Consider the following 26,473-nt stretch of genomic DNA (forward strand, 5'->3'; position numbering starts at 1 on the left):
GTTAAGTGAACAAACTAAACAGAACAGTCTATCATCACAAGAGAAAGAGTTTGGTATAGGGCAAATAACTAGCAAAACATTTTTTTTGTTTTTTTTTGGTTTGCCTAAATGACTTAAAGGTCCTATATTATACAGAAAATTGACTCTTGTGAACTTTAAGTCTTGTTATAATGTTGTTACCTCATCAAAAACATACCCAGAGTTGTGTTTTGTTTCATTCACACAAGTCTGAAAGGTCCTTTGTTCTTAGTCTGTCTACATCTCCCAACCTCAAAATGCTCTGTTTCACCTTGTGATGTCATGAAGTGGTAGTTTTCAAAATACCAGCTACCTTTACCTTTTATTCAGTAGAGATTGGCATTTCCAGGGCTAAAATTACTCAAATGATTCTGGTGAAGGTGTACAGTTTCAAAACAGTAGCGGACTTCTTGTATTACCTCATGACATCACAAGGTGGAGCAGAGCGTTTCCTATTTGACAGTAGAGCTCAGCCTAAATATACGAATATGCGTTAAACATGTGTGAATGAAAGAAAACACAATTATGGGTCTGTTTTTGGTGAGGAATCAACATTATAATAACACAGAAAATCAGAAAATAGCATAAAATGGGCAGTTTAACTTATGTCTTAAAATTTAACTGTTGTTGTTTCCATGGAGATATTATTGCTTTGTTCATTTCAGGTGACTTAATTGCTTTAAAAAGTGCCTGGTTGCATTACCTGTTAGGATTATTTTATTAACTGAAAGTGAAACAGGTAGTGTCAACATCCAGTTTAGATTTCTAGAATAACATTTAGGCTACAACAGTTGGGTACCTAAATATATTCTGGTTTATATAACAAAACTGAGTCGTGCTGCTAAGATAGCTTCACTACAGTGTACAGAGTTTCAAAACACAGTAGCACACTTCCTGTATTACCTCATGACATCACAAGGTGGAACAGAGTCTTTTCTATTTGACAGTAGAACTCAGCCTGCGGGATTTGTGCGTTAAACATGTCTGAAAGAAACAAAACACAACTCCAGGTATGTTTTTGACGAAGAAACAACATTATAATAACACAGAAAACCAGAAAATAGCATAAAATGGGCACTTTACCTTATGATTTAGAGGTGCAGAATGTGACTGTTGTTGTTTCCATGGAGATATCATTGCTTTGCTCATTTCAGGTGACTTAATTGCTTAAAAAAGTGCCTGGTAGCATTACCTGTTAGCATCATGAAGATAGTATTATTTTATGAACTGAAAGTGAAACAGGTAGTGTCAACATCCAGTTTAGATTTCTAGAATAACATTTAGGCTACAACAGTTGGGTAACTAAATATATTCTGGTTTATATAACAAAACTGAGTCGTGCTGCTATGCTAGCTTTACTACAGCTACACCCACTACACCTCTCCACCCTCCAGACACCCCCCCTCTTTGTTTTGAGGATGGTGTGGTCCAGGAAGCGCGCGCCTCTCATGCTCTCGTGAATCAGCTGAATGGTATCTCCCTCCTCCTCCTCCTCCTCCTCCTCCATCTCCTCCTCCGGCAGATGGACCGAGCCGCTGAAGCCGGGCAGCCCTGAGCGTGAGCGCTGACACGGGGGCTGGCTGCTCCTCTTCGCCCCGCTCCTTCTGCTCTCCCCGCTGGATGTCGCATTGGACCATCTTCAAGTGATACAAGACTTCACCCCGTCGGGAAGACTTCTTATTATTATTTATTTCCTCAGTGGACAAAAAGGGGGAGCTAGCATGGCTTCTAACTTCAACGACATAGTCAAGCAGGGATACGTGAGGATACGGAGTAAGAAACTGGGGGTGAGTACTGTTGCACTTGTCGGTGATGGAGGGAGAGGTGCAGCTTTAATGTTTGCATTGTTTTAGCTTCGTGCACATTGTTTAAGAGGCTGTGCATGGTCTTGGCCGTGAGCTGTGCCCGGATTAAAGCAGCTCAAGCAGTGGCTAACTTTCCCCCGTACGGAGCACAGTGCATCAGACTTGTGCTTGTTTTGGAGCGATGATGGAGTGTTGTTGAGGGACAGCTGATTTACAGGTGAAGCGCGCCTCTGCCTCTCTCTCCCTGCTCCCTACACCTCTGTTATGTGGCCATTGAGGGTTTTTTATGATCACAATGGAGACATTATTTCTTAACTCTTGGCTTGTTATGATTCGATCCAAATGGACTAACTTTTATGGCTATGGGTTTCAGACTCAGACTCAGCAAATCACTATTAAAAGCAAAACAGTACAAAGCCATTTTTTTGAATAGTGAAAAGTCCTCAAAATGTCACCTATAATAATTGTAAAAGCATTGCCCTTGTGCCTTTATAGTCATAGTCTGCATATGTTGCCTCATTAATGAACATTACTTCACCTATATATGCCTATAGAATGGTTGTATTGTGTTTGTTTTACTCTTACTTCTAAATATAAAACCTTGGCTGGTAATTTAATTCATGAAAGAAGAGCTTATATGCTTCACAAACGCGTATTTTCGTTTAAGCTTTGAATATTCACTTCATTCAGTTGATAAAGCCGCTTAGTGCATTGGAGATGAACTTGTGTTGATATTGTGAAAGAAGACAAACATCTCAACAGCTTTAAACAGCCATGAGTGACATCTTTTCAATGATGTGCGCCTTATTGTGTGAGTCATAGAGCCATCTGCCTTTGTTCATCATACTTCCAGCTCATTAGACTAAGAGAGCAGCGTGGAGAGGCTACGGCGTCTGCCTCCTCACATCATCACACACAAACTCTAGTCTGCTCTTGCACTGCTGGCTACAATGGAAGGTAACGCTACAGGATTCGAAGTTATTTGAATATCACACTGCAAAGCTTTTACAGCACTGATCCTCAAAATCTTTTACACCTCGTAAAATAAGTGGTTTCATGTTTTGATTCTGAACTAAGTTGGGAATAGATAGAAAGGATTAAAGTGCAGCATGATAAATCTATCACTTAACCAGGACTGTGCTCTCCCCGAAGCAAGACTCCATAGTGGGTCTATACTAAACCAGGACTTAAATCGACAATTAACCAAATCTAAACAAGATCTTAACTAGAGCTGCATGATTTTGGGTTTTTGGGAATTTTCTGACAAGTATGGGAGTAGCATTGCAGTTAAATAGGCTATTAAAATCAAATCACTTTAGTTCAGATTTTAAACATGTATTATTTCTAGGAATAAGTCTTCACATTGGATAAAAGGAGGCGAGAAATCCATGCATTATATAAGACCATGAGGAGACAAGTTAAATAATTCTGTAAGTGCACATAGTAGCAACTTCCAGTTTTTGGCATTTATTTGGCTTTTAGCTTCCAGTTATAGCTGACATTTTGGGGACTTTTCACTGTTCAAAACATAAAATATTTTGTTTTAAATTGTTCTCATTCTTCATCATCGGTTCTAAGGAGGGGTTCTAAAAGTGCGGATGGGAGTTAGAGTCACTGCTGATACTCTGAATATTCATGTGTTTCAGACACATGAATATTCAGAGTATCAGCAGTGACTCTAACTCCCATCCGCACTTTTAGAACCCCTCCTTAGAACCGACATCATCAAAAACAGCACCCCATGGTATAAAAATTCCAACACAAGCTGTCTGTTGTTACCATGCAAATCAGCAGTTGGCGGCAATTATTTACATCTTGCATATGCTTTTAGATTAGAAGCAGTCACAAAGAGAGATGAGGACGCCTGAGTTTGCAAAGCAGGCGAGAATTCATGCTGTGTTGGCTGAGCTTGAGGTATGGATGCCATATCGGTGCCAGCTCTCCAGATCTGGTCCTGCTGTTGCCGTGGCGCTGGAGGAGAAAGTGTTAGTATCCCGACGCCCACTCCCTTAGCCCCTCTGCCCCTGCGTTTCATCATGGAAAAGACCCGCTGCGATGGCCTTAGAGGAACCCGTAATGTGGCAGCGACACACGGCCCATTTATCTGACCATGGGAGAGATAGTTATTCTGGGTCACTGTACAACCTCTGCCTGCATGTGGCTGTAGAAATGACCAGTGAGTCACACTTCAAATAGGTTAAATTGTGCAGTGTAATTATAAGGGATGGGACGAGGCACAAGACTGAGGCCATGAGTCCAGCAAGACAAGACCAGATTTTATTTTGAATGAATGAAATAAATGCATTGTGTAGATCAGCTGACAATTCTGGACTCACATTTGTATTTATTTAATTTTCCCTCACCAAAGTTTAACCCTTTTTTGTCCGAGCCAAATGTAAACACATGTGGAAAATGATCTTCAAAGGTTTTTTTTATCCATGTGTGCACAATTGTTTGGCAGTATTATCTTGTGAGGTCCTGTGGCATGAGATCTTGGTAAGTACCCTGGTAATTATGTGTTATAAATAGTCATGTATAAATTAGAATTTCAGCTAAAGGGGTTTTCATCTTTTCATTTTTATCTTTTAGAATAAAAAGTATTGTTTCTTTTTTAGTGGATTCAAGGGAGAAATAACTGTTACATTTTTCCTTGATAAATGGTCAGATGGTCACATTTTTATGTAGCGATTTTCCACCTTCAAGGCACTCAAAGCTTTTTACATCAAGGAACCACTCACCCCTTCACACCGACACTCATACACAAGTGTACACAGACACTGGGGCAAGGTGGGTTAAGTGTCTTGCCCAAGGACACAAGCTGGAATCGCACTGCTAACGTGTACCATTTCCTTAATTTTAGAACATTTAAAACTGGACTAGATGACTCTGACAATGCACTTGTGACATTTCAGCTATAATTTATTAAGAATTTTAAGGAAATGTTAGATTCAGTTTTTAATTTTCCAAAACATAATCCCATGTGTTGCTACTAAGTAACTCTGAACAGACCTAATGCAGATTTTGCCTATTGCACAAGGAGTTCTTTAAAGATAAATAATCATGTTTGAGACTAAGGCCAGAAGGTCCCAGGTGGCTTCCTGCTTTATTTAATGTTTTAGTGCTTTAAAGGTCTTTTAAATATCACCTATCACGACTTTGTATCACAGCTGACCTTCCACCACTCCTGCGTCTGCTCCCATTGTAGCACAGTGCCATTTAAAATGTATTAAACCAAAATTTTCATGTGAATGCAATCCAGGCCAATGCTTCCCTCCATCTGATTTTGTATTAAAAGCGGCTACACTCCGGCAGGCCTGTGTCGGCATTCCTCAATATGATTGGTCAATTTCCACAGTCTATCAAGTGTGAAGGTTGAGGCCACGAGGTCAGGTGAATGATCTGTGAACTGATCAAAATGGCTAATAAGAGCACTTGTGTCAGATTTTCATTTATTTTCAATGGCAGCACTTTCCCGGTACAGTCTCAGGAGGCGCGTTCCTGCTTTTCACAGTTTCTGCAAATTGATGACTGCACAGAGTAATTTTGAATCCAATTACAAGGATTCAATATGCTGGTTGTTTAAGAGTAAAATGCTGATGGCAAAATAACATATGTACACATTTTAAACAAGAACTGCAAATGACCCATTTATCTGAAAGCAGTGTAAATGTTTTAGCCATTAATCACACTGCAGTTGGGTTCAGTGTATGTAAATAAGACCTTAATAATTCAGCAAAATGTACATTTGCGATTCATATTTTGGTAGGTTATTCTGTGTGCACTTTTCTGAAACTCTCATCTCAAAGTGCGAAAAGATTCATGGTTCTGCAGTGTTGTTTCACAGCCAGAAGGTCCTTAGTTTGATTCCCGGACTGCCCCTTTCCGTTAACATGTTCTCCCTGCGTAGGTTTTCGCCGAGTACCTACAAAAACATGCAGGGCAGGATGGTGTCGCTCATACACTAACCTGATCTGATAGAAGCAATTTTGTACAATTTGCGTATAAAACAGCATTATATTTTAAAGCAGACCTATTATGCAAAATCAACTTCTCAGAGCTTTTCAGTTTCCCCTTGTCATTTACTCTCCTGAGGTTGTATCTGGATGTGTTTTCACCGCCACTGGCATACGTCCACTGCTCTGTACTTCATTCGCCAATTTTAATTTCTTAATTGATGATACGCGTAGGATTGGGCGGCGTACTTCCAGCCGGCGTAACTTTTCCTTAAAATGAAAAAAAAATCTGCTACTCGCTAGTGTGATCTGCAGCTATCCATAAGAAACCCAACAACTTCACGGCTCTTTGTTGTGATGGCGTTTAAGGCGAGATGAACTCCCATTGGGCTCCACAGTTCTCTAATATATAATTTTCTCTATTATAACTGAAGAGCAGGATCAAGCATATAGTTTGTCTTCTTTAAATTAAACTACCCAATTACTTGAGGTGGTATATTTATCGAAAACTGTATAATATTGACCCCTTATTCGCTAATGAATTGCTGTTGTCATTTTCTCAAAGTATATCTCAAATGTAAGTAGCTATAGCGAACATTAAACAGACAGGATTTCATCGTTACCGAACAGCGCGTTTTGTCATTGCTTAGTCTTTCTTCCTTACCTTGTCACCTTGTCACCTTGCCTCCTACTCCCTCCCATGCGCGTCACCACTCTTTCGCAGTCTCCCTCTTTCCTGTCTGCCTTTCTTCCTCTTTATCTGCCTATCTCCGTCACCTCCTGGCTCTCACCTTCTCCCCTTCGCCGGTTCACAGACAGTGAAGAGACTGAACACAAAGGGATTCTATTCATCGCCCCACATTGCACCCTCCATAACCCCAAAAGGCCATTCCCCCAGTGACAACACACACATATACACACATACACACACACACACTCACACAAATGCACTGGCTCCGTTAGAAAACTGGCACGCATTAAGTATCTGATGAACAATCTGCTGCCAAAGAATACTCAATTAATTTTAATCCCATGGCTTTGTACCACACTGTATCTTTCATACCATCTGAAAGGAAAATGTTGACAGCTCTAACAGGAAAACTTTACAAAATGGAAACAAATTTTGGCTGGTTATAAAACTGAAAAAGTGAAATTGTAACTGCGTTCATTTTTGCTTTTGCGGTTTTCAATTATATTGGTGATTTGCTTCGTTTACATTTCCAGCATTGTCACAGCAAATCGTCTGCCTTCTAAATTGGAGTCATAATGTGCAAACTTCTCTAAATACTTAATTATACTGGTAGTACTTTCGTAGTTACAGCTGCCCCAATGGCTTCTCTGACCTCCACCAGTCACTCACTTTGTTGATGATGCATGTTAATTAAAGTGGAATTAATCACTAAATCAACTTTTTTGCTTCTAAACTCTGTATATGGTGGTTTTCTGCTCTTAAAGTAGTGAATCTTAACTCTTAAAGTGTAGATACCTGTTGGTCCAATCACACTGTTCCTCCTACCTCCAGACCCGCCCCTCCCACTCTTTTCTTTAGTCCTCCGGGTACAGCCCAGTTTAGCAGCTGTATCTGAAGAAGACGACTTTATGCTTTTTATGTATTTGGGTATTTGGCTCATTGTAATCTGCAACAGCATAAATCTAAAACAGCTTAATAATAGAAGTCCGTTCATTTCCCATAGTTAAAACCCCATAACATGTTGGCCCCACCTCTTCATTTCACTGCATTTCACTTTAACAAGGATATGATTTTTTCAAGAAACATGTCACTTTTTACGAGAGACAGTTGGAATCGTGTATTATTAACGCTGAAACAAGATTTTGGTGTTGGGACTCAAACACCTTGTGACAGTGGCGTCCTCTCTTTCTCTGAGCGAAAGAGCACAGATGTTATCGCAGGCTTCAGCTGGATGTTGAAAGCGCGACCTTTGTGTAATTTGAGTGTCACTTGGGTCACATGTTTCTTCATCCGAACCCGCCGAGGTGAATGGAAAAGGTCAGCTCTTTAATATTTTGGCCGTCCGCTCGCGTTACATCAAAGGTTTGTAAAATTGGTTCCATTTTGTTGGCGGCGGTCAGTGTTGAGCCTTCAGTTCACCAACATGTTTTAATACTTCAAAAAAGACTGTAGTTGGTTTGACGCTATGTCCAACTTGATGCAAAAATATATTTCAAATAACACACTTTCGCCAATGTCAAAAAAATCTGATAAGCGTTTTAATAGGCTCGCATGAATTTCATAACATGTTTGTAGAGTCTAAAATACAACAGTTTCTTTACAAGGTTATTTTGTTGTTTGCAGAGGTAATATGTTGTGATTTTGATTCAATTGGGATTAATCATATTCAGCCGCATCTTTGCCTGCTGCTGTTTCAGGCTCTTCCACTTGTCTCATTGTTTCTCTTGCTTCATGCTGTTCATAACCTTAAATTTTGACCTTACGTACTCAAAATCAGTCTTTATCTCAACCTCAACCTCACCTCTTCCCCATTATCTGTCTTATTCACACACATATAATTTATCAGTGTAAACAAATGTAACATTTAGTCTGGGCTTATTTTTGTGAATATAAACATAAGGAAACAAGTTGTTTCCCCGCTGTATGGGTGCACTTTGGAGAGTGCTGTGGTCAAATCGCAAATGTTAAATGTCAAAGCTGAAAACACATTAAAAATGCATTATGTCTGGTCTGGAATGAGGAGGAGTGAGAATCCAATATGCCTAAAGTGCGGATGTAAACAAATAATCAGTAAACCAATAATCACCACAACAACCCGGAGAGTTATTTATCATCCAACCATGGAACATTAGATGCTCTCCAGTTCATGGTCTTAACTTACTTTTACACCAGAGGCCTACACATTATTGTGCAGATTCTTCAGAGATTTTTCTTTGTTCCTGTCATTACACTATAAAAAAGTGTTGATGCTTCGTGTCTAATCCACATGGATGAAGCAAAATATTAAAATGGTAAAATATGAAAATCCTGCCTTTAAATTTGTCAGTGTGTCACTGAACGTGGAGAATGTGGGAAGTCATAAAGATATTAGCTGTGCAAATAGAAACCACTTTTCCGCTCATTTAAAAAAAAAAAAAAAAAAAAAAAAAAGTCATACTTTCCTTAACTTTTATATAGTGAAATAAGTCAATGAAGACCATTATGGTTGAATGAAAAAGAGCAGATAATAAAAGCACTTTTGTGTATATTTGCGTCAAAGTACAAGGATGTATCATTATGATTTTTTATTGACTATATGTAATTATAGACCCCTCTATAACCTGTAAACATCAACAAACATCTTGTGTATCCACTGCACCAGAGCTACAAACTTGAACAATGTGTCTATTGTCCAAGATGGCAGATCCATTTAAGATGGGATCTTACCATTTCCACGCTCTCTGTATCAGAAATGACAGGTGAGAGAAAAGGCTGGATGTCAGGAGATTTTTCATCTCACCAAATGTCACTGAAGCGTGGAAAAGACACAGTCAGCTCTGGTCGACTTTAGCACTCCACAAAGTTCAAACATATCTCTATATATCTCTGTACTTTACAGCTTATATGTCTTGTATATTATCTGATGTTATAGCTTGAATGAATAGCTTACAGAGCCTCTGGTAAATATTAATCAACATTTTACATTTGTCAAGTGTCAATTTATGAAATAAAGTTTTGAGCGAATTCTAAAAAGGAAAGATGTAATAAATGGCACAATAATCCATCCAAAACATGAGAATAATGTAAACATTCATTGATCAAAAAGGGCAGTGTATAGTTTCATTTGGCAAATAATAACTAATGTGTAATCAAAGAAGCATTGTTTACAGTATGGTTGCTAGGTAAAGGTTATGTAATTACTGCCATTATTTAACCAAATTCTGTCAAATCAAAAAAGTAGGTATAGTTCAGTTAAATCTCAAATATAATGATGCTAACTACTGTACATTTGAGTGAAAAGTGTGGTCAAACCTGCCATTTGCAGCTTAAGCACTTCAAAGTTTGGTTGTTCAAAGCTATCAGTCTATACATCTCTATATTGTACAGTGACTATAGCTAATCTGATATTATAGGCGTGAGTGTGAAGCTTAAGTTCTCCCTTAGATTTTATTTATGCCTCGCGGGCGCTCGTAGCCTACTTTTTGCTGTTTCCATGATATACGACGTGAAGCCTATAGTGCATTAATACACGTACATGCGCGTGCAGCTGTATACGTCGCACAGTCATTTCCTTTGCTGTGCTTTTCATCGGCTTCCTCCATCCGACAAAGACCTGATAACAGATGGGCCAGCCTTATTGCCCCTGACCAATGCCGTCCCGACCAGGATATGGGAATAACATCAGCAGTCTGCGCCTTCAATGTTCCTCACTGTGAAGGATGTGGCTCTATTATGAAGTCGCTTTTAAATAAATCTCCCAAGGCTCACTTAAAGATTTCACTGCATTGATTTCTGTTGTTCTAATTATGAAAAAAGCCTTTTGTCATGGACCTGTTACTTAGCCATAACTGAAATCCAATTGATTTTGCAATGCACTATAGAGGCAATAATAATCCAATGTATCAACACTGCTATTGGCTCCATTTTGAATGAGTGCTGACTGTTTACTGAGTTAAAGTTGTTGGTCTTAAAACATGCTTGAGTATAGATTAGTCTACAAAAAGGGGTGCATGGCAGAAGCATTCATTGTTAATTATCTCTACAACCTAACCACGCAACTGACCCAAACTACAACCAGACCATGAGACTATGAGATCATGGCTAAATGGTTAAAGATAATTCATGTTTTTTAATGATGTGGCTGTATGTACTTCTATAAAGAGTGGGAATTGCGAACTGTTCTAATTTTTGTCTGGATCTCATTTTGTTGTCTAATCGATTCCTGTAAATCAGGGACTGTGGATGGAAACTAGCTATTTCTCGCCAATTTCGCGAAGAACATCTGTGTTTATGAGCTTATTCCCTCTGTATTGGTACATTTCCGCTTCAGATAATGGATGAAGTACACACTAACGGTATGCATACTGCTGTGATTCATAAAAATAATGCGAATTTTGGTCGAGTTAGAGCAATCGGGTTGTAAACCTTTGGTTGCTCAGTCAATTAATCGATTGTGTCTGATTCCTTTTGACAAAATACATGCTACAGTAAGCTGCCCATGTCCATAACAGCTTTGAGGCCGCAATGTTTTCTGATGAGCCGCTTTGTAAAGTGCAAAGTTCTCTAATCCCATTGGGCCAGAAGTCACAGCTCAGTAGTAGAGGACTCACTTCTTGGCCATTTAATCTTCCTCCAAGTCCCAGTGGACATTACATCCAGCTACACTCATGCTATCAAATATACTGTGTGTTGTGGTGTGCACCCAGAGGCTATTTAGATATACAGGAATTAATTAAACCACAGCATGAAGCCTTGTACCACTGGTTTGAGAAAAGTGGAAAAACTGGACAACAGATGATAGACAGTAGATTAAATAGATTCCAGCTGGTTAGCTTTAAAATTGGAACTGAACATCTGTTTCAGAGTCTTTAGAATAAAGAAAATCTCATGTTTTAGTAATCAATTTCCTGTAAAGCTCAGAATTATTGTAATTTATCACTTTCTAGAATAGAAAAGCAGCTCTGAGACTTACAAAACACAGATGTTGCAGACAGAATACACTATCAATCACAACATCCAATACATCATCCATCCAGGGCTGGTTGCAGTGTAAGCAGAGACTTTCAGGCTTCCCTCACCTCAGACACTTCCTCCAGCTTCTCCGGTGGGACCCCAACTCATTCCCAGGCCACCCGAGAGACATAGCATTATTGTAAATGAATTGAAATATGTGTGGATCGTTGCTGAATAATAAATACCAACAATAAGGAGCAGAGAAAATACAATTTAGACAATGTTTATAAGTATTTTGACTACCAGTTTTAATATAGTCCTTTTTTTTTTTCATTGACCAAAATATTTTGTCCATAAAATCCAGAATACATTTAGAAAAGCAAAGACAATTCTTTAATCAATGGATGGAAATTGTTTTTCATTGCTACATTTGCCTGGGATCCAGAATACACACTTCTTCAATACTGTACTGTACTGTAAGATGTGAGTCTGGGCACTATTGAATCTCCCTGTTTTCAAATGGGCTTGATTGAAAGGTGGATTAGGCACGTGATCCGTCCGTACCCGAAATAATAAAAGCAAAAAATATCACAGTGGGCTGGAAAACATGGCGATTTTCTGCAGAATCAATGAGAAAAGCACTAAACTGCTAATATGAGGTGAGATAAATCTGACTTTATTTGTAAATCATAGGTGACCAATGAGCTCCTTCGTTGCATATGTGTTACTGAAAAAAACAGATCTGATTGAACAATCACGTTTGACCGGGCTTGAGGCGCAACGGAGGAAGTGGGGCCCAGACTGATATGAATCTGTATAAAAAAGACAGAGAGATATCATTCTGGATTTGCCAGGCAATTGCTACATAGGATTTATGGGGTAAACAAGTTTAATCCTGATCCTTGGGTTTGTGTGTATGTGTGTGGGCGTAGTGTGTGATTGTGTGTTGCAACATTGTTAACTGGAGGCGGCCCTACAAGAGAACCACCAAACAAATCCATCATAGCTCCATTAACACTGGCCTCCTCCTTCATTAATCAGCTGATGGGTCCTCAGGCTTCTACTCCACCACATTTCTCTACTGTACACTCTACCACAAGTGCTACAATTCTGTGAACATTCTCTGGCCGACATCAAAAGTAAACCGCCTAACATGCGGCTGACACACAGGGTTCTTTTAAGCAAACTTACAAAGGTGGCCTTGGTGTGAAACTCTGTGCCGTCCTTTTTACTTGAATCCCCAACTCCTTTATAATGAGTTCCTCTTCTCCTGCTGTTACCTTTCATCAGCCTGCTTGCCAAGCACATTGAGCGCATTGGGTACAGTGCACAGCCAAAGATAGCCCGAGCTCTGTGCGTGTGTTAGGAGCCTGTCTTTGTATCTTGAGGTCTTAATTTACTTACTACTCAGCTAAGCAAACATCATTATAACCTTCCGGAGATTCATTCAATATTGGACCTGAAATGTAAGCAAACAGCCCCATTGAAATACCTTGAACCAGTTTGTCGTTTGGAGTGCTAATTGTTTATGGTTCATTATTAATGTGTTTAGCGAAAGCCTTGACCTTGCAGTCTGCTCTAAGTGGCTAGCACTGCCTGGATCTGTTTATCTTTGTTTGTTTAATTAATTTGTGTGTTCCAATCTACATCTTTGCTAAGGGACTTCTTTTAATAGCACGTTGGTGACAGTTTACTTCTCACTGAATATTCACACTTTGCCAACTTTAAAAAAAAATTGCAAAGATTTTTAATAAGTTGTAATGACCTTGAGTGTGAGGCCAAGGCTGTGCGATTGTGCTGTATTTTTGGTGAGTTATTGAAGAGAGAATGGATTTTGAAAATGTTCGGCCAAAAGAAATGGTGAAAACTATGGTAGTTACTGCCAAAATGTAGCTCATGTTGTGACACTTGGATGTATTGAAATAATGACATTTTTTTTGAACAGTTCTAAAGGAAAAGCGTAAAGAAATAACAAGTCGAAAGATCAGTGAGTAATGATGGACTATCTTATGCAAAAGAGAAGAAAGACATTTGACTCATACTGCTGCTAGTATTGTTCCAACCGCTGTATTCATGTGTTTCAAGTTCCTGTTTATGAATACCATTTTATATCTTGCAAAAGACATAATTATAATTCTGTTTTGAATTGTTGGTAACCATGGCGGTGTTGCTAATTTTGCACCACGCCGGAACCCATGGATAATGCTTCAATTTGGAGTTCATTTAAAATGTATGGAAGTTTATATCACAACATATGCCTCTTGTTAGTATGCTGAAACAGTAAAAACTAGATTCATATTGGGCTAAGGCAAGCTATGACGGTAATTGTTGGGAGAGCACCCGTTAGTATGACTCAGGCACAGTTGACACTTATTATAGCTCGACAGACCAGGCCTACAAACAGAAACTGTAAACAATAGGTGTGTTAGTTTCAGTGTAGTTAGCTCCTCTATTCAGTTAGATATAAGGCAGTGTCCAGCAGTAATCTGACCAGAACTGAAGAAGCGGTTGAATGTGCGGCAAAACGTCTTCACTCCTTCAACTTTTTGTCCAGTTGTCCCCTCTGTCAGTACATGACGGAGGGGACAATCATTTTTGGGGGTCAGTATTCATCGTGGTGTTTTTTCTTTTGCACTAGTGTTGATTTTTTCTCTTATTTTTCTGTACTATTTGAGCTATAGACAGTTGCGATAAGATATTTTGAAATGTAATGTATTGCTGAAATTAATATAGACTATAAACGATAATATTGAAACCAAACTATAAAGCAGGAGTATCTCCCAAAAACTATTCTAAATGTACAAAATTGTAAAAATAAAATAAAAATAGGAACTGCAATAAATGAATAACAGATTGCAACACTTAAAAAGTCAGTTTTTGTCTATAATGAGTCATAGAAGTTCATAATTTGACCTTCTGTAGCTCAAATCTCATTGTAGTACAGAAAAATAAGAAAATATTTCCCACTAGTACAAAGAAAAAATACCCGTGATAAATATTCACCTCCCAAAAATACTGTTCAATCTAACATATATTTAGTAATTATCATGAAGTGTTGCATTCTGCTATTTACTTATCACAGTTCATGTTTTTACCCATACTGTACATTTAAAATCATTATTGTGCCAGTGGCATAGATTAATTTCAATATTATCTTCTGTATTTACTTGTTTACTTGTTACTGCAACAGGCCTAGTCACAGTACAAATCTCTGGTTGCTATTGGCCCATTGATATCACCCATTTTTACCTTGCCCTGTTCTACAAACTAAACCTTTACACCTCTTAGAAAAAAAATAGAGCAAAAAACAAAAATAGACCAAAGAATAATGTGTTTATAGAAGCTACAGACCTGTTTTTTTTCCTCAATAACCTTCAATACAACCCAACATTTCACATCAACTTTTTTTAGTACATTTTTTGGTTTAAATATACAAACAATTAAAACTTATGGAATGTTTTTGAGGCGAGGATTACTGGAAGCAAGTTGGAACTGTAAGGGTCACATTAGGGTCAGGATTAAGCAGCGTTAGCCACCCCCCTCACACACACATACACACATTGCCCCCTCCTACCACTCTCCTCGCATATTCCTGTGTTGTTTTCTCTCATTTCACCACAACGTCTGTTCTTAGCAAAGTGATAATTGCATTCCTTAGTGATTTCATGCTGCGAATCACATTGACACCAAATCACAACCCACTTATCCACAAAGAGAGAGAGAAAGCGATGAGACAAAAACAATACCGAAAAACTCAATGACTTCCTCCTTTGTTGACATAAAATACTTTCTATTCTCACAAAATTATGCAAGATATATCACAATAGAATCGAAAAAACGCAATTTGAATGGACACGGTTACCAAAACTTCAAAATTTCCACCACAAACAACAAAATCTCTTGTCTTATTCTGCTTAAAAACAGCTAACCCTGTAGTTTAGATATGTAAAAACATGTTTTGTGATTCTTGTATTAGCTTGCAGTTCAGATTTCAGTCTTCTTGTGAGTTTAAAATGTGAACTTTTTACATAACCAAAACATAAACTGCAAATCCAATCATAACGTATGTCAGAAAAAATGCAATTTGATATTTCCTCCATATCGTTTAGCCTTAGTCCAGCCGGTTCTATCTCTTGCTTAGTTGCGTGTGGAGGGAAATAGCTGTTGCGGACATAGAGCTTTGGTGCGTTACCGCGGCTAACCGTATCATAGGAGCAGTCCAGACATCACTGAACGAGTACCCCTTTAGAATTAATCCCCGCGGCTGGAGAGGCGGCAGCAGGGAGAGTAGTAGAGGATTACTGCTTTTAGGGCTTTCTGATGAGATTCAAATAACAAACACTCATTTAAAGGGCCCATACTATGCTTTTTTCTGATCTGTTATAATGTTGTTTCCTCATCAAAAACATACCTGGAGTTGTATTTTGTTACATTCACACATGTTTAACACACAAACTCTGCATATTTAGGCTTATAGGGATTCTTCTCTCAAACAAAAAGCACTGTGTCTCACCTTGTGTTGTCAAGTGTTAATACAGGAAGTCCTTCACTGTGTTTTCATGACATCACAAGGTGGAACAGGGCATTTTGAGCTTTGGAGATGAAGACAGACTGATAATAAAGGGTTACTGAAAATGTGTGAATGAAACAAAACACAACTCCAGGTATGTTTTTGATGTAACAGCATTGTAACATGGCTTAAAGCTCACATGAGTCAATTTTCTGTAATATAGGACTTTTCAAAAACCTCCTTGTTTCATGAATAATGTGCTTCATGTAAATACGGTTGTCTCTGCTACAGTACAATGCGATTCAATGGATTTCACACTTTATTGGTATGATAATCAGTGGTCAGGCTAATGTTAATGACGCTTGGAAATTGATGGAGTTGCAACCCACTTCTTTGCTGGGTCCTTTTATCGCCCTACTTTATATTCCAACTAAAGCTTGCCCGGGCACATCTAAGGCGCCTCGCTTGGTTTCCGAGTTACAGCCCTCACCTGTTGGCCTAGATGCTAATTTAGATCCTCAGAAAGCCGCGGGCAAGGCAACATGCTAAGATGATAAAATGGGTTCGTAAAAAATATAAACGTTTTCTGGACATGGGATGAGCGATATCTTCAGGGTTAACATGGACTTTGAAAAGTTGTATTTTAGTTGGTTCCAATGAGCAAAAAATTAATGATGAATAAAAAATCAGATACTAATCGATACTAAAACTAGGATCAAAACTAAATACTCATTTGAGCAGGTATCACTCAAAGGGCAGAATTGAAACTGTCCTGAGTAACTTTAGAATAATCTTGAGCTGTATCAGACTCCATAGACTTGTATATGCCATGGACCATTATGGGACCTACCTACCTGGAGGATTGAGGGATTATAAAACCACATGGTAATTTAAAAGTACTTTGATTTAATGTTGAAAATCACATTCTGTTGTCTAAAGAAATAGTGTTTTTAATTACCATTGTGACATTGGAATAGCTATTGAGTACCAAGAATCGAGTCTATTCCTTGGTATCGAAAACAAGTTTGAAATTTTAGTATCGTTACAACACTACCCCCTTGTGGCTGTTGCATATTTGCCCATGTCTCACAGCCATTAGGTCCTTGGATTTGGTTAGAAAATAAAGTAGTGAAGGTAGTAATTTTGTACGTTTACAGAGTTGTAACCCAGTTCCTACTTGTTCTTTTTACTGCCCTACTTTATATTCCAACTATAGCTTGACCAGACACTTCTAAGGACACTTCACTTGGTTTGCAGATCTCACCTGTTGGCCTAATTTAATTCCCTAGAGAACCACTAAAATATGATTTTAAGGAAATATCTGCAAATGTTCAATGGGATTTTTGCTGCTTTGGTTCACATGATCAGCCATGCTCAAAGATAGTGAATAACCAGTGATGGGAAAAATACTCTGAAATGTTTTTAGTTACAAAGTGGTGCATTGTCCAATCAGATAACTGTACTCTGAATACAAACTGCCTGATTTTATTCATTTAGCCAAAATTGCTTCAAACTATGTGGTCGTATACTTATTCGGATATAGCTCAAGATCATTCTAAAGCTATTCAGGAAAGGTCCATGTGAGTTTTTTAGTATCAATATCTGCTCAAATGAGTATCTAGTTTTGAACCTGATTTTAGCATCTGATTTTTGATCATTTTGACCAAGTACCGCCAAGCATTCCTTTGATTTCAGGAAAGTAACTGTAATGAATACCACCAAATGAAACAGTAACTGCTTTTTGATTTAGTTACTCTCAAACACTGTGAACATAGTAGTTTGTTGTTGGTGCCAAGATTTCACTTCTACAGTACAATCCTGTTTACTCTGCTTATATTAAATGTAAATGACTTTGTGTTCTTTGGATTGCTGACTAACAGTCTAACGCATAAAGAGATTGTGTGTTGCGTTTGAAAAGCAGGCCACTGACACATTGTTGACAGAAACCTTACGCTATAAAAATGTTTTGCGCGTGCATTGTGGGTATTGAGAGGCTGAACACAACGCAGCAAGAATCAATAGTGGCTAGAATATACAGGAGCATAACCACACTGCAGTAAGCAACATTACGAGTCCAGGGTTTGATTATACATTTAGCCAGTCATCAAGTAGAAGTGTGAGCTGACAAGAGCAATATGCCAGTCTGTTTATAGCCAGCCCCTTCACTCACACCTGAGAGAGAAACTTCAATATTGACCTACATCTTTTTGGCGCAATTTAGCAGCTACAGTTTCCTCTTGACTTTAAAATATGCACTGCTAGCTGCATGGTTTGCAACATCTGAACAGGCTGGTCATAAACACCATCATCAGTAATGTTATTAGCCTAGAGAGCAGGAGTTTTATGGTTTGGCTTTCTCTGTGAGTCAGTAGTACTAGCAAGATTTGTTAGTATAGGTCTTGTTTTATGCTTAAGGCAGTGTGCATGCTAGATTCATGGTCTATTCACTGTGCTCTGGCCACAAGTCCCATTTAAAAGCGCAATTTATCATGAATCCTAATGGAGGGTTGCAGCAGTGGCTCTGGTCTATACGCCGTAGTCCACTTTCTCAACAAGCACTACTTCTTAATCATATTCAAACTTTATCCTCGTAAAACTTTCCACCCCTTTTAGCCTCTTATTTCATGCCTCATTTTATTTTTCCATTTCTTAATCTCGTCATTACTCTCCATAATCTCTGGCCATTAGACGAGGCTGTTCAAAGTCCAATGTAATGATGTGCAAATACCTAAAAAGAGTAGACTTGTGACTTCTGAGATTATTACATACATTGTAACTAAATATAAAGACTTAGTTCAGCGCAAACAGTCACGCAAGGATTATGGTCTTAAATACTTTTGCCTACGATTGCTTTGCTTGTGAATTATATAATCAAGATACAATTTTTGTTTTAAATATGTTTGTGAAGTGCACGATCATTCAGAGCTTTGGTTGTAAGAAAAGAATTGGTTACAGATTAAAGACATTTTTCCATATTTTGCAGGCTTATATAAATTGCTACCCACTGCCAAGACTGAATAAACAACCAGATGAGACATATTTTTGCTTTGTGATTGGATTAAATAGAGACTTTTCCTGTGGATTTGACCAAAATCCTTCAAAATATTTTGTTTTTCTCTTGTGGGCTTTGGCGTTGTGGTTGTTTTCTCAACACTAATGTAGTATGGTATTTACTTTTTTATTTCAAACATTTAAAAATATTCTGATGAAAGATATAACATAACAGAGTGCAGCCATACATCTGACTTGAGTTAATTGTCAGCCACCTGTCTCCTTGGTATGTGGGAGAAGAAGCATCCATCTACTTCATGAATATGCTTTGATTGTGTGCAGTCTTAAATGCCCTGAGAAGAACAGAGCAACAGAGTGAGCAGAACGCTGTCTGTTTGGGTTGGGGGATTGTTGGGCTGGGGGATTGGGGTGAGGGGCAGTGATTACTTGCTGCTGAGGTAGCACCGCATTACACAGGAGGATTTGGAATGGCCCAGATAAAGTAATCTATGATTAACTGGGGCGCGGCTGGCTCACCACTCTGCCAACAGCTGTAGTCAGGGACGAATTACAAAATGATGGCATGTCCGAACATTTCAGATGCAGCGGGGAATGTATTACAGAAATAGGAGCAAATATGTCAAAGGTGAGCATTGGCACTGAGGGGACAAAGAGTGAGAGCAATTAAGATACACGTGTGTTTGTCACATTTGGCAGGACATGGCCGCAGGGGCCTATGGGGGATTTGGGTAAGGGGCAGCTAAAACTGGGGTCACTGGAGTGATAGCCACCCTGATTGCTGTAACAACTGTCTGACGGGATAACAAATCAAATTATAAAGATGGACACTGCTCCACAGGCTGGGCCGCTGTCTCAAATTGATTGGCGCGGGGAGCTGATACTGCTGGGGGTTTTCTGTCATAGTCCATCAGACACCATTATCACCGTGGAAACGTCTGCCTCGCCCAAGGACTCCATCCACAACAAGAAGAGATACTTTCATGTTCACCTCTAGGCTTTCATCCTGAAGCCCCAGTGAATATAGTTCAACACCATGTAATGCTAAACACAGCCTTAATAATCTCTGTTACCATCTGAGTGTTTCACAACACAGCTGATTGGAGTGCTCTCCATCAGTGCTTTCACTAAGTGCACCAGCAATCATCTTTAAACTGGAGTTTGTGGGACATCAATCATCTCTGGTCACGAGGCCTTCTGCACATTTGTCCTTTTGAGGGAACATCCAAGGAATTATAAATATCTGATGCGCTGAGATTGTGTTCCGATAATTATCTGACATGCTCCTGAGAACCTCACCGGCTGCTATTTTTACGCTGTGGCACGATTAGTCATTTATGTGAAGGGCCTGTCATTGGAAATCATCTTCATGTCTTTAGACAGTTCCTCTGTTCATCCGAATGATGAGGGTATTGCCTGAGGGGTGAACCGGGCCAGAATTTATCAGGGAGCCAGACAGGTTCTCAATAATATCACTAGTGTGATGATACTTTGTAAAGTGAATGTATTTTGTTCCCAAAATATGAGTTTTAAAAATAGATCCTCTGATTAGTCTATGTGACGGCTGCCTTATTTCGTTTCAGGGAATGTTATAACTCAACTCTGATGAATTTAGAAGTCAAAAGTTCATCATTCCTCACTGTAAGGTTCATTGATGGTTACAAATAGTATGATAAAGGTACAAAAGTAATAATATATTCATTTTTGAACAAAAATAATCTGCACTGGTACTACTTCTGTTGCCACAGCTGCTGTGGTACTGACTGTCGTAAACATACAAATCTGCAAACCCTCTTGGACCTATCACTACGAATTTCCAACTTTCTAGAAGTCTTAGTTGATAATAAATAAAGTCCTTCTCTGTGTGCGTTGGAGACCAATTTTGTCACAATTTGTACTTCTAAAAGAGCACATGAAACACAATAATGACAATTCTTCTTTTTGCACCTCAGTATTTATCTCCAAAGCACCTGGCTGTAACTGTCTGAGTTTAATCCTCCTTTTCTCTAGTGCTGCTGGAGTAGATGAATTTGCTGCTCTTTGCCAAGTACCTCCTGAAGTGTTTACCGCACCACAAAACAGCCCTCACAAAAGTGACGGGATTACCCTTGAAAAGTTCTCTTCAGCACAGGGACTTCGTAACAGTAGCCCACTGATAAACCCATTGTTTTAGACTTATAAAGAGACTCACTTAGACGCTATGATCCACACTACCTTCTGTGTAAATCTTAATACTCCCGAGATATAAATCCATGCAACTTGATATCAAAACAAGCTATTTGTAGTTCTGCCGGTTTCCTCCATATTTAGCCCAAGGTCACACACATCCAGTAGGCAGGTCATATTACAGAGGAATATAAATTTTGGAGTTGGCTGGACCACTTCACGTTCGCTTATACTCAAGAGCCCCAATCAACGTCTAGTGTTGTCTGAAAAATATGGTAATCAACAATTAGCATAGCATATAGCTTCCAGATTGTTGGTAAAGTTACAGAGAAATGCCAAACAAGAAAAAAAGATTCACATTTGCCAAAAGTGTTGCAGCAATCTCATTTGATTTTCACTAGGACAATGAAAAACAATGGTATCCAGATAGTCAACACTTAAGCTGTCCAAACTAGATGGTCATGTTTGGACACATTTGGATCTTTAAGACGACACACCAAAAAACTTGGTATTGCATCGAAATCACTGTCAAATATTAAGCCTTTTCCTTGAACCCTTTTGGAATAAAGTTTGAAACTTTTGTCGATCATCTTACACTAGTCCAGGTAATGAACACGCAAGAAAATGCATGATTCCAGTGAAAGGTTAGTCAGTGCTGCTATCTGACCTTGACCATATTAATCTTGACCAGTGGACCACACAAGTACATTTGTCTTTGCACAGCTAAAACTTCTTGTAGCTGAGATAGTGGACTGCAGACACATATTGAATTAGGGTGCATGGCTTATCACTGGCTGTTAATTATTTGACCTCCCTTCATTAGGCTGCCTTTAAGATAAGGCCGTCCAATTACGACAATAGAAGAGCAGGAGTTCATATTGTTCAAGGGGATTCCAGGGAGGGATCTGCTCAGGCTAAGCACTAAAGACGTACTCTGATCTGGCTTTCATTCAGCCGCCATGAGAATGAGGCCTCAGTGAGTTTCTTTGTTTAATGAATCCTTCTTAAATTCAGTATCTAAAGTTATTGTTCTCATGGTAAACTTATTTTGTGAAATCCTTCTAAACAGGAAAAAGGTTGAGAAAGCATTTCAAATCTTTCAGGTACTACAAAGACTTTCTGTCAGCAATCTTAAAGAAGACCTATTGCTTGTATCTGCTGTATAGTTATAATCTATGACACCTGTGGATCATTATCTTATAATTTGCGCATTTGCGCAAGTTCACTGTCTTCAGTTAGAAAACTGTGGTGCCGAATGGGAGCTTGAGGCGTGAACATCATCACAACAAAGAGCTGTGAAGTTGGTGGCCTCTTGTGTATTTTTGATTTGTACCTAAATGACTACGCAGCGCTGCCGAATTCTACATGTATCACTGATTAAGAAAATTAAATGGGAGAATAAAGTCGAGTAGAGAGCAGTGGTCGTATGCCGGTGGTGGTGAAAATGGGAATTGATCGGTAATATGGCATCTTGAAAGTAAGCAATTAAAGATTGCTTAGACATGCATGAATCACTCCAAATACAACTTGGAATGGGTAAATGAGAAGGAGAAACAACTATAACATGCTTAAAAGTTCTGAAAAGTCAATTTTGTAGAATAGGTCTGCTTTAGTTATTTTTTAATTAATTATGTTCTTGTCTTCCTGTAGATGTTGTTTGCTGAATGTTTCACAGTATGGCTTTATCTAAACATATATTTATTCACTGTTTATTTCATACCTTGAAAACATGCATGTTTTTCCTCTCCAGTGATTTGACCTGTAGCTTGTCGGCAATAAGTTTAATGAGACACTGGGGACCTTCCAGGCAGTAACAATAAGCAATAACATCTCCATGGAGACAAGCCCTCACCAGAAAAGTTACATTGAGCACCTTTAATCCTGTAACAAATAATTTGAATCCAATCATCTTTATTCTGCCTTGTCTCATGAAGTTGACTCTTAAGTTGACTCCCTCCAGTAAACACAAAAGTCAAGCTAAGACCTGCATCAAAATGAATCGTTTGTTTGAACAGGAAGCACTTTTTAATTTTCTTCTTTAGCAGCTTTGCCAGCTCCACTCTCTCTGCTGGCATTAACCGAGTCCACAGTCTCCATCACATCACATAATTACAATCATGTACGAGGGTGTGTGAAGAAGAGCCGCAGTGGCCTGAGAATAGCTCTGACAAGTGTGAAACAGACAAAATGAAGTCCTCTCCATTCAGACCCTCTAGTTCTTATTATGCACCAGCTATGTCTCTGCACCCGCCTTTGTGCTTCTATAATTACTTAATCTGAGCACTACTATGGCTGCACTACTCGGCTATTGCTTTGAGTTGTGCTCCCAGAAGGGAATAGATCCTGGCTTTAATTTAACTGCAAATGTGGTTATAGCCATCAAAAGAGATTCACATCACTCTTAGTGTTGGTGCCAAAGAAGCATTTTGTTTCTTTTTATTGGCTTACACAGCGCTGCAGATACTTTTTACAATAAAGTAATGCCAACTGATTTCTCCTCTGTGCCCTCTTCCCTTATGTTTTATCTTTGACGCTGAGAATAAGCTTCATTGAGTGGAGTATTTTGTATTTTGAGAGGTAGGGGAGCAACAATTAATCTGAAAAGTCGTGACTGGTCAACTATTAAAATGACCTCAATTGCATTTTGATCCTTGTCAGCTTACTGTACAAATTCTAAAACACATGCCAAAAAAGCTTTTATAACAAAGACATTTAGGAGCCTTCAGTAACCCTATTCCTACCTTCATTTGTTTAAAAATGTTTAAAAGAAATAATCATTTGGCTGGCGATTCGACATAAAATATAATTGGTAGAGCGAGCGGTCAGATCCATTGACCCACAGTTTGGCGGTGCGATTCCAGCTCCCATAGATGAATGCTGTCGTTCCTTGAGCAAGACACGTAACCTCCCTCGCCCCCGATGTCTGCGTACACTGTTATATGAATGTGTGTGTGAATGGGTGAGTGGTTCCTTGATGTAAAGAGCTTTGACTGCCTTGAAAGGTTGAAAATGTGACTATTTGACTAGTCAACCAATCGGAAAAGATATAGCTAGTTGCAGTCCCAGAGGTGATTTCTATATTTCTGCCAGTGCTACCCAAAGTGCCCATAAAGCTGTATAAAACCTTATGAATAAAGCATTTGGATAAATAAATGACTGGCGAAACCCAATTACCCCAAATGAAAAGTGATAAATATTAAGAGCGGTAAACAGATGAATAATTTACTCACCTGTTTCCTTCCTGTTGAATGCCAATCCTTCAGTCTGTGGGTTGTGTGGGCCGGGCCTATATTTAAGGTGACTCATCTGCCTCTGCATAAATCAGGGAATCAGGGACAATAATGGCCCCATTTGAAAAGCAAATAGTCGCTGAGCAGAGATTTGTACGGCTCTACTTAATGCATATGGTCTTGTCCAGCTCTTTGACGGAGTGTGCATGTCAAGAATGTGCCTTCAAACTATGAAGCACCCGCAAATCCCTAGTAACTATTTAAATTAGCACACCAAAAGCTTAAGTTTATGTAAAAATATCTGCTGTACCAATAACTGAGTACTGGTTTGATTGAGTCCTAGTTGTATTAATTGTATTTTTTTTTTTATTTTTTTTTTTAATTTTTTTTTACAATCAAAGCACATTCCTTTATTCCAATGTTGGGAAGTAACTAAATATATATACAGAAAATATCCAGAATAGAAATTTTGAGTAGCTATATTCAGGTACAGTTACTTAGTCATAAAATTAAAGTAATACATTGTAGTACTTTCTCATGTATAGGCTTCAAACTGTGCGGTATTAGTGATAAAAATAGAAAACACTGCTCTAGTGGTGAGCACATGTGCGATTTTCCTTCTCGAACTAGTGATAATTAATCAGCGCATGACAAACAGTGCAACGAATATAATTTTTTAATCCTCTGTTGCGTTTTTACTCTAGAAGACTATAATGCACCTGGATGTGAAAGTATTCAGAATAGAGTACTCTGATTGGAACTTGTAGCAGAATATGTTACACAAATACACTTGAATGGCGGTATTTAGTGTTCTGAACATCCCAACATTAATTTTACTGATAGGTGATACTGTGGTCCTCTCCCTTCCATCCTGCTCTAAAGTAAACTGGACATTACATTGACGTATCAGTTCATAGCTTTTGTGCTTATATCATAATAACTACAGTGTTAAAAAGAACAACTAATTTTGATAAAAGAAAAGCATTAAGTGACTTTGCATACCATTCGCTCTTCATTGGGCATTTTATGGATGGAAGAGGAAGTTTGAATACTCGATTAAACAACTAATTGGCTCTTTGAACAACAATAGCTGGCCAGTTCCCGACCATTTCCGGTGTAATGTAATGTCTGAGGTTTTTGCTGTGTCTCGCTAAAATCGATAAATCCTGACAGATGAGGAAGTGGATAGGGAGCTGCGGATGTCACAGACAACATGTTAAAAACTTTATAAATGTGAGGAAAACTTCACCAGAGGCTTTTAGAAAGCTACTTCTATGTGTGTCAATGCCAGTGCCAATGCTAATGCTAACTTCTATTGAAATGTAATGTAACATAGCAAAATTAAATTTGTTGTAAGGATGATCCAACTATTTTTAGGTGTAGATTAGATCAGTCAGTGGCGTTATTTAAACATCCTATATCACGCAAAATTGACTCTTGTGACCTTTTAGTCATGTTTTAATGATGTTACCTCCTCAAAAATATACCTGGAATTGTGTTTTGTTTCATTCCCATGTGTTTGAGTAAAGACTGTTTTATTGTCTGTCCACATCTCCAAAGCTCAAACTGCTCTGCTCCACCTTGTGATGTCATGAAGTGGTAATTTTAAAGTTAGCAGCTACCTTTAACCTTTAGTTCAGTAGAGATTGGCAATTCCAGAGCTGAAAATATCCAAATGATTCCAGTTAAAAGGCATGGGTATTACCTCATGACGTCACAAGGTGGAGTAGAATGTTGTCTGCTTGAGAGAATAACTCACCCGAAATATGCAGGGTTTGTGTGTTAAATGTGCGACTGAAACAAAACACTACTCTGGGTATGAACATAGATCAGAAAACAGTGCAATATGGGTCTTTTAAATATTTATTAGGCTCCGAAATTAGGATTAGCATTAGCCCGGACACACAAAGACATCCCTTTGTAAAAGCAGAAGTGTCCTCCGGTGAAGTTTTCCTCACATTTGTAAAGTGTTTAACATGTTGTCAGTGACATCAACCCGCAGCTTCCTGTCCTCTGCCTGATCTGTATTTATTGATTTTAGCTCGACTTGGCAAAAACCTCATAGACATTACATTACGCCGGAAATGGCCGAGCCGACTGTCCCTCTGATTGGAACTAGCCGGCTACCATTGTGCACAGAGTCAATTACCGTTGAGAAG

General features: G+C 38.7%; 1 protein-coding gene across 1 annotated transcript in view; it reads left to right on the forward strand.

Moving 5' to 3' along the window:
• Positions 1–1,538: 1,538 nt before the first annotated feature.
• dok6 (docking protein 6) overlaps positions 1,539–26,473 on the forward strand; it is a 56,651-nt gene continuing 31,716 nt past the window's right edge. Inside the window, exon 1 of the mRNA XM_033985865.2 lies at positions 1,539–1,805. Within this exon, the coding sequence (XP_033841756.1) occupies positions 1,740–1,805 (66 nt within the window). The 5' untranslated portion in view covers positions 1,539–1,739. The remainder of the gene's footprint in view (positions 1,806–26,473) is intronic.

Source organism: Periophthalmus magnuspinnatus, chromosome 20, assembly GCF_009829125.3.
Source record: "Periophthalmus magnuspinnatus isolate fPerMag1 chromosome 20, fPerMag1.2.pri, whole genome shotgun sequence".
NCBI lineage: Eukaryota > Metazoa > Chordata > Actinopteri > Gobiiformes > Gobiidae > Periophthalmus > Periophthalmus magnuspinnatus.